General features: G+C 44.9%; 1 protein-coding gene across 1 annotated transcript in view; it reads left to right on the plus strand.

The window, feature by feature from the left end:
• The window catches only part of ADAMTSL1 (ADAMTS like 1), a 445,880-nt gene extending 436,422 nt beyond the window's left edge, over window positions 1–9,458 (plus strand). The window contains exons 27-29 of the mRNA XM_003260400.2: window positions 4,909–5,018; window positions 5,810–6,030; window positions 7,557–9,458. Coding sequence (XP_003260448.2) covers window positions 4,909–5,018; window positions 5,810–6,030; window positions 7,557–7,663 — 438 coding nt within the window. The 3' untranslated portion in view covers window positions 7,664–9,458. The remainder of the gene's footprint in view (window positions 1–4,908; window positions 5,019–5,809; window positions 6,031–7,556) is intronic.
• The last annotated feature ends 246 nt before the right edge of the window (window positions 9,459–9,704 follow it).

The raw sequence follows: 9,704 nt of genomic DNA on the forward strand, positions 1-9,704 counted from the left end.
TCTGTGCAGCAAACCACCATGGCACAAACCCACACATGTACTCCAGAACTTAAAGGTTGAAGGAAAAAAAAGAAATATCAAAGACTTGGTAATGTAAAAATATAAGGACAGCCAAAAACAAAAAAGAGTCTGGTGCCTCCCTCCCCTCTCTTACCATGGGACAAGCCAGCTCCTCTTGCCTTCCTCTATGATTGTGAGCTTCCTGAGGCCTCACCATAAGCAGTTGCTGGTGCCATGCTTCTTATACTGCCTGTAAGACCATGAGCCAAGTAAGCCCTTTTTCTTTAGTTAAAAAAAAAAAGAAAAATTATAAAGGCAGAAAGAAAAAAACTATTAACCAAGAATTATCTGGCAAAACTGTCCTTCAAAAATGAGGGGGAAATTATGACATTCCAGGGAACTTGTTGCCACTGTTCCTGATTACAAGACATGTTAAATGGAGTCCTTCGAGTTATAATAAAAAGATGCTAGTTAACTCCAAGCCATGTGAACATATAAAGACTCTCCAATAAAGGTAAATAGATGGGCAGACATTAAAACCAGTATTATTTTGTTTCATAGCTCCACTTTTTATTTTCTATAGGATTTCAGAGAAATGCATAAAAAGTAATTATAAATCTGTTAGTGAATATACAGCATATAGATGTAATTCTCACACCAATAATGTAAAGTGGGGATGGGAAACAGAGCAGTATACATGTAGAGTTTTGTATGAAATTGATATCAAAATTCAAATTAGATTGTTATAACTTTGGGATATTATATGTAATCCCCATGGTAACAACAAAATATGTATAGCCAAAGGAGAATGAGAAAGGAAGCAAAATTTGTCACTACAAAAAAGCAACTAATCAATCACAAAAGACAACATAAGTGGAGGGAATTATGGGGGAAAGCTATAAGATGTACATAAAAACAAATAATAAAATGGCAAAAGTAAGTTCTTCCCTATCAGTAATTACTTTAAAGGAATTAAACCCCCAAAGGCATAGATTGGCCTAGTAGATGTTAAAAATAAAAAAGACGTGATTCAACTCTATGCTCTCTACAGAAGACTTGCTTGAGATCTAAAGAAAAAAATAGGTTAAAAGCAAAGGAATGGAAAAAGATATTCCATGTAAATAAAAACCAAAAGCTGAGGTAGCTATACTAAATCAAACAACATAGACTATACAGTGATAAAAGGGTCAATATACCAAGAACATATAACAATTATAAACATGCATGCACCAAACATCAGAGCCCCAAAGTATATGAATCAAACATTGACAGAACTGATGGGAGAAATAATTAGTTCTATAATAGAAACTTCAGAAACCCACTTTCAACAATGGATAGGACAACTAAACAAAAGATCAGTAAAGAAACAGAGTAACTGAACAATACTATAAACCAATCGGAGTAACAGACATACAGAGGACTCTACCCAATAATAGCAGAATACTTGTTTTTTCTCAAGTGCACATGAAAAATTATCCAGAAAAGGACTGTATGTTATGCCAAAAAATAATTCTTAATACATTTGAAAAGGATGAATTTATATAGAGTATCTTTTCCAACCACAGGGAAGGAAATTAGAAGTCAATAGCAGAAGTAAATTGGAAAATTCACAAATATGTGGAAATCAAACAAAACACAAACAGTAAATCAGTCAGAAAAGAAATAACAAGGAAAATTAGAACCTACCTCAAGACAAGTGAAAACAAAACCACAACATACCAAAATGTATGGAGCACAGAGAAAATAGTGCTAAGAGAAAAATTTATGGCTGTAAATGCTTACATTAAAAAAGAAAGACTTCAAATCAACAACTTAACTTTACACCTTAAAAATATATAGAAAATGAGCAAACTAAACCTAACGCTAGCAGAAGAGGATAATAAAGATTAGAGAATAGTAAAGAAAACTCAGCAAAACCAAAAGTAAATTCTTCAAAAAGATTGACCAAAATAGACAAACTTTTAGCTGTATTGGCAAAGAAAAAAAGGGAAGACTCAAATTCCTAAAATCAGAAATGAAAATGGAGACATTACTGCCAGTCTTACAGAAATAAAAAGGATTGGCCAGGGACGGTGGCTCATACCTGTAATCTCAACACTTTGGGAGTCCGAAGCGGGCAGATCACTTGAGGTAAGGAGTTCAAGACAAGCCTGGCCACCATGGTAAAACCCCGTCTCTAATAAAAATACAAAAAATAGCCAGGTGTGGTGGTGGGTGCCTGTAGTCCCAGCTACTTGGGATGCTGAGGGTCAGGAATCGCTTGAACCCAGGAGGTGGAGGTTGCAGTGAGCAGAGATCACACCGCTGCATTCCAAGACTCTGTCTCAAAACAAAAACATGAAAAAAGAAACCAAGTATTAATCAAAAGTAGAATGGAAAATTCAATCATGGTATGTTCATAAAATGAAGTGCTATACATCAATGAAAATGAACTTCAGTTACATACATAATACATAGTAAGAAAACACCAGATACAAAACAAACATGAAATATGGTTCATTTATGTAAATTTCAAAAACAGGCATAAACTAAACTGTTTTAAAAGTTAAGTCTCGGTGGTTACATGTGGAGATGAGGAAAGTGACTAGAGAGTAGGCATAAAGTAGGCTCCTGAGTTGCTGAGAGCATTTTATTTCTTCACGTGTATACAGGACTAGCTACATAATTTGTGGGGCCCAGTGCAAAATGAAAATGTGGGGCTGCTTGTTCAAAAACTATAATGAATGTCAAGGTTGACAGTAGAGCATCAAACCAACCACAGTTTCCTTCTAAGGGGGTAGAGACGTCCACACAGCTAGCTTTGCTTCTCTACAGTTGTCCCTTGGTATCCACAGGTGATTGGTGTCAGGAGCACCGCATATACCAAAATCCAAACTCAAGTCCTGCATATACCAAAATCCAAACAAACTCAAGTCCTGCAGTCAATCTCACAGAACCCGCATATACAAAAAGTTGGCCCTCCACATACATGGGTTTCGCATCCCAAGACCTTTGGCTGAAAAAAAAAAAAAAAAAGTATAAGTGGACCTGCCCATTTCAAACCCATGTTGTTCAAAGTTCACCTATACTCACTGTATAGTAACTCACTGAGATATACTTCATGTTTTAATCACTTTTTTTTTTAGAGATGGGGTCTCACTATGTTGTCCAGGCTGGAGTGCAGTAGCTATTCACAGGCATGATCATGGTGCACTATAGCCTCAAATTCCTGGGCTCAAGAAATACTCTTGCCTCAGCTTTCTGCATAGCTGAGAATACAGGCATCGACCACCATACCTGGCTGTTAATCAGTTTTCTGTATACACACTGTACTTCACAATAAAAAGTTATTTTTTGGCCAGGCATGGTGGCTTACACCTGGAATCCCAGCACTTTGGGAGGCCAAGGCAGGCAGATCACCTGAGGTCAAGAGTTCGAAACCAGCCTGACCAATATGGCGAAATCCTATCTCTACTAAAAATATAAAAATTAGCCAGGCGTGGTGGCACGTGCCTGTAGTCCCAGCTACTTGGGAGGCTGAAACAGGATAATCACTTGTACCTGAGAGGCAGAGGTTGCAGTAAGCCGAGATTGCACCACTACACTCTAGCCTGGTGACAGAGTGAGACTCCATCTGAGAAAAAGAAAAAAACAAGTTATTTTTAAAAATATGGTTAAAGAGATAAATTTTAGCCACTCAGGAGGCTGAGGTGGGGGGAATCACTTGAGCCTGGGAGGTGAAGGCTGCAGTGAGCTGAGATTGTGCCACTGCGCTCCAGCCTGGGCAACAGAAAGAGACCCTGCCTTAAAAAAAATAAAAATAAAAATAAAAAAGGTACATTTATGTGTATTTTACGATTTTACAAAAATCCCAGTTATTGGTGTTAGGGGGGCATTTTTTTTTTTTTTTACATTTACCTCAACCCTCCATGTGTTTGTGAATAATAGTGTCAAACTAGGCCCTTCAGAGTCCAGAAGAGCAATAACTGGCCTTGGGCACAGCTGTCTGACCCAAGAGAGCTACTTTTACCTTAAATCCTGCTCTTTCAGTGGTTCTTAACCTTTGAGGTCATGGATCCCTTTGAGTACTTGATGAAAGCTAGAGGGAGCCTCTTGCTAGAAAAAAGCCAATAAACACAAAACTTTTGCTTATACTGTTAAGGATTAACACCCCAGTACCACCCCCAATGGAACCCTAGGGATCCAAAGACCCCCAAGTTAAGAGCCTTTGTTCTAAAGTGACCTCCATGGGATGCCTATCCTCTTGTTCTACTGAAATAGCAGATGTTGGCTAACGGCCTGCTGCTTTTGTATTTCACAGACAGTTGTTGCTAGGTGTATTTACTGTGACAGGGTCAGGCTCCATGAACTCTGGGGAAAGTTTAACAATCTCCATGAGCACATAGCGAGAGAATATGAGGGGGGACTCTGCATACCTAAGTCTGCTTTCTGTTCAGTCATCTGAGGTTTAACCTGCAGAAAATGAAGCCAGGGTAAGAAAGGATGGAGTTGGTTATTTGGATGACTTTAGCAAGAAAACGATAAACCATATTACCCTCTCTGCACCGAAGCAGTGGCTCTATTTAGGGGTCTTCAGTTCTAAAGTCTACCACCACATTCCTAGCATATTATGCTAAAATATCTTTCATATGATTAATCTGAGAGGGGCTTGACTTTCTCTTACTGGTTCTACACTACCAATAGCCATTTGCTGGCAGAATGCCCACAGACCACAGGAAAGCTAACCATCCCATAAAGAAAACATATCAGTGAATGTCTTTTAGTTAGCCCAAAGAGGGAAAAGATTAATGGTCTGAGAGCCTCCAACAAGACCTACACAAGGATCTTGCATCCCATGCAGCCCAAGCATGGCGGCCTCCACCCTTGACTTGGCTAATGTGCTGTATGTTACCTTTTTCTGCTTTCCAGTGCAATGGGCCTTGTATCGGGCCTCACCTAGCTGTGCAACACAGACAAGTCTTCTGCCAGACACGGGATGGCATCACCTTACCATCAGAGCAGTGCAGTGCTCTTCCGAGGTAAGAGAAAGCCCTGAATCTCCTTTTCCCAGCCCCACGTCAACAACACAAAAAGATGGTGCTGAGTGAATGTTTCTCCTCCAACTTACCACAGTCGCAAGCCCCGCCCTTTCACCTCCATTCACCGCAAGCCACTGGCCTCCCCAGAGGCAGATGACTCAGTATCAGTCTTGTGCTTATCTAATGGGTTGGGATGGGCTTTTCTCTCTTAGGGATGAAGAGTGCAAGGGTGTTATTCTTCTGAGAGAGGCCTCATACCTCGAGAGACCCGCACTAGCCCCAGGGTGGGCAGGAGGTGAGGTCTGCACAGCAGCCACCAAGTCTCAAAGACAAGCCCCTCACTCTTGTTGATCTTCCTCTAGAAGTTAGGCTAAGATGAGAGCCCTTGTTCCTGAGTCTCAACCTACGATTCTTATCCAGTCCCCATCCTTATGACACTTCCTTATAGATGTCCCCCTGGGGCACGGGGACTCACCACCCCCACCTAAGAGCCCAGCCTGTGAGACCAGGCTCCACCAGTGTCCACACAGGGGAGAGCTTCTTCTTCAGTCATGTGGTGAGATCCTTATTCATTACAGAGAAGAGCAGATGGAGGCCCAGTAAGAGGAAATAGCCTTCTTGAGATCGTATGGCCATTTAGTAACAGCACAGAGATCAGAACCCAGGTCTAGTAATGCTGAAAGTTCTTGAGGAATCACCTAACATTTCTGAGTTTGCAGCACTGTTTTCACATCTGCCCTGATTCAGCCCCCACAAAAGCAAACCTTAACCCTGCCACCATCCTCCTGCAGGCCCGTGAGCACCCAGAACTGCTGGTCAGAGGCCTGCAGCGTACACTGGAGAGTCAGCCTGTGGACCCTGTGCACAGCTACCTGCGGCAACTATGGCTTCCAGTCCCGGCGTGTGGAGTGTGTGCATGCCCGCACCAACAAGGCAGTGCCCGAGCACCTGTGCTCCTGGGGGCCCCGGCCTGCCAACTGGCAGCGCTGCAACATCACCCCATGTGAAAACAGTATGTTCCAACCCCAAAGAACCTTCTGCAAATTCCCCACAGAGCATCGAGTGCAGAGAGCAGTCCCTAGGACCGACCCTGAGCATAGGGCATGGGGTCAGCTTCCCCAGGGATTGTGAGCTGGTGGTGGAGTTGAGCATTTTCAGTGGGGTGCATGGGTGTGTGCAGAGAGGTGTATATAGGCATGACAGGGTATGCCCCAAGGGCTTCCACGATCTCCATCCTGGCCCTGAGAGAGCCAGGTGCTGTTGGCCCAGTGCTGGAGGAAATCAGCCTCCAGTTCCCCTGCAGTCAGTCTGGCTGGTTCCCACAGGGGTTGACTCATCAAGAACTCTCAGAGGCCAGGCTGCTAAACAGAAAGTGCTGTTAACTCTGAAGGAGCACAGAGTGCCTCCTGCTCAGCCAACCAGCTCTGCGCCCATCACAGCTCTGCTTCTCACCCAACATGAACCTGCTGACCCCCTCCCTCCCAGCCCCACAGGCATCCCCTGGAACTGTCCAGGACCCCCCAGCCTTGGAATTTGATACTCACTTCACTCCCTCCTCCTCATCCCAATACCATCATTTGTATTCCAGTTGGGAAGGAGTTTATTTTTTTCTTCCTCTGAACCCAAATCAGAGTTACTTACCCATGAGAAAGGCGGCAAAGCTTGAGGCAAAGAGTAGGAAGTAAAAACCAAATGTAGCTGTGCAGTTTTATCCCAAACTGGGCCTCACTGAGCAATAAATTCCCAACACTAAGGCAGATGCCAGTAGGCAAATAGCCCACTTCTTTTTACATGCTGGGGGATGGATGATCTTTGTACTCGGGTAGTATTAACCCACGTTTGTGTCAGTGGCCCACCATGCTCAGAGAGAACCAATATTCAATGCACATAGTTAAAACTTACCAAACCAAGTCAGCACAATATTTAAGACCATCTAGTCTGTGCCAACACTGAACTAGAACGTCCTGGTGCTTGTTTAAGGCATGGTGGGTAGAAGGAAGACAGACTGGAGGGCACATGAAAATAAAGCTTAACAGAGAAAGTAGGCCCAAGCGCGTGGGGATGGGGGCATCCGATGCAAGTTTCACTTGCACACTCCTGCAAAGTGGGGGAGAACGCAGTCCTGGGAACGATCTTGAGGAGAGTCGTTTACTTAAAATACCAAAACCCATGGGAAAAGGCAGGTTTGCCTAGGAGGAGAGGTGATCACCTAGGAGATGAGGTAATCCCAAGAAGATAGAGAAAACAGGCACCTTCAGGAAGTAGAGGGAGCTACAGAAAACAAGCAGACAGCCCAGGGAGGGGCCCCATCATTCAGCCAGACAGCTGCAGGCTGGTGCCACCCCTGCTGTTGGCAGCCTTGGGGAGCAAGTGGCTGAGCTCTGTCAGAGTGAGGCTGGAGAGCGGTGGCCAAGGCAGACCCCAGGATGTACCCCAGTGGCTGAAACCCCCGGCTGCACCTCACACAGGCTGCATTCATTAGTCTCTGTTTCACATCTCTTTTCTGTCCCCTCTCCCTACCCTGTCCTCCTTTCCCAGTGGAGTGCAGAGACACCACCAGGTACTGTGAGAAGGTGAAACAGCTGAAACTCTGCCAACTCAGCCAGTTTAAATCTCGCTGCTGTGGAACTTGTGGCAAAGCGTGAAGACAGGGCGTGGGGAAAATCTCTACCCTGGCCACACGAAGGACTCACGCAACCACCTCGAACAGAACCTAAGCTTTCTTCATTTTATTTATTTATTTCCCCCTCCCCACCCCACACACACCCTTCCAACCTCCTCCACCTCCACCCTCAAGCATGAGGACGTCCGCATGTTTTCTCTTTCAGTTAGCTGGAGGACAGGATGTTGGGAAAGGAAAGGACAGATGTCTAAAGGAGGTTGCAGGGCAGGCCAGGCAGACAGTGGGGGCTCCCTTGAAGAGCTTCCTCCCTCCCAAACCTGGGTCTCAAAGACCTAAGAAGAGGCAGGCACAGCCCCTGGGGACAGCAGGGAGCCAGAAGGTTTGTAGCCTATTGGTGCAAACATTGGACAAATTCCTGTGTCTTTCCTAGAAGCGCACTATCACAAACACAGGAGTGTGTTGCTCCTGTGTCTCCTCTTCCCCATCTGTCCCTTTAGTCATGATTAGGACAAATGGAGAGGGGACACCATGCTGAGGCAGAAACTAGCCCAGAACTCAGTTCTTCTAGTGGGGAAGTGCAGAGAGAGAAGAACTCAAATCACCAGTAGGGAGAGGTAAAAAAGCAAACAAAGCAGGCCCTAAGGCACACAACATTGCAGAAAATGAGGAAGGGAGGGGAGGGGAGGGACAGAAGCAAAAAGGAGCCTGTGGTGTTCCCCAGTGGGGCAGGGTGAGCAGGGGCTTCCAGGCTGCATGAGGCTCATGGACCGGCTCTGATCCCATGCATGTGCACATGCTCAGAGCCCTGCTGCCCACGATAGAGCACTGCGCTGCGTGGGAGTCCCCACTCCCCAGGCTATCAGAGTCAACATCCTGCCTGTGCAGCTGCGGCAAAGCCAGAGAGAGGTGGGTCTGGCCATGCAGTAAGGCCACCCTGGCACCTCTTTATCTAAATCAGAAGTCCCCCAGCCCCGCACTAACTGCTGCTGTGGGCCAGGGCCATTTTGAGCATGAATGGCCCAGGTTTTCTGCCTTCTAGGACCCTTGCTGCTCCACTGAAGGGCCAGGGACTATGGTCGACTTGTCAACATCAACCCATTAACTAGTCACTGTGCCAGAGAGTATCTGTCAGGCTGTCAGGTTGTAGCAACCTCTTTATTCCAGAGGTGGCCAGGGACCGGGGTGGGACAGTGGGTTTATGCGTGTCCACAGTACACCCTCCCTCTCCCAGCCTCCAGCCCAGGGTCTGCAGGCCCTCCCGCATGTAGTATTTATCTGGCAAGGTGGGATGGTGGAGGCAGCACCCTGGCAAAGCAGCTCACATACTGCAGCCACACTCATCATCTGTGGTGAGGTGGCTGGAGCAAAGTCAAGCAGCAAAATGAAAACTCTGGGAGTCTTTGGCAAAATCCTCATTAAGCCGAGCAGCTTTGGCCAAGTAATTTTTGCCTCCTTCCCCCGAGTGGCCTGAGTTTAGGAGCAAGTGTGGCCAGAGTCCCTTACCCACAGATAAGCCTCCCCTCATGAAATGCCACTCACCTCGGGGCTACCATTGACATCAGGACTACATTTTCCAGCCAGCCTGGAAGTAAAATTTGAGAGGAAGACAATATTAATCTGTGTCCCCCCACTAGTGAGCTGTGGACAGTTAAGTTGGGTCTCTTTCTTCCTCACCACAAAAACAGGCTCTAAGAAATCATGTTACTAAAAAATCAGTGTAATGTCTGTTTAAAATAAAAAAGAATGTTTTCTATGTCTGTATATCTTTTGTGAATATTTATTAGGATTTCTTGTATAAAAAAGTGCAATATTAATAATTGTACATTGTCATCCAGAAAAAAAACTATTGGGGGGACTTTATTAACTTCCTGCAGTTGTGTTCCTGTAAACTCAGTAGTGATTATTATATTTTTCCTATTTTTAATAGAACCTGGTGTTTAACTCTGGATCCATTCACTGCACAGGGTGTGTTGTAAAAACTAACATGGGATGCGGAGTCAGTAAGAGGGAATTCATTTGTGGCACAATAGTTATGCATGGAATGATAAAGACAAATTCCATAC

This window comes from Nomascus leucogenys, chromosome 1a (assembly GCF_006542625.1).
Source record: "Nomascus leucogenys isolate Asia chromosome 1a, Asia_NLE_v1, whole genome shotgun sequence".
NCBI classification, from domain to species: domain Eukaryota; kingdom Metazoa; phylum Chordata; class Mammalia; order Primates; family Hylobatidae; genus Nomascus; species Nomascus leucogenys.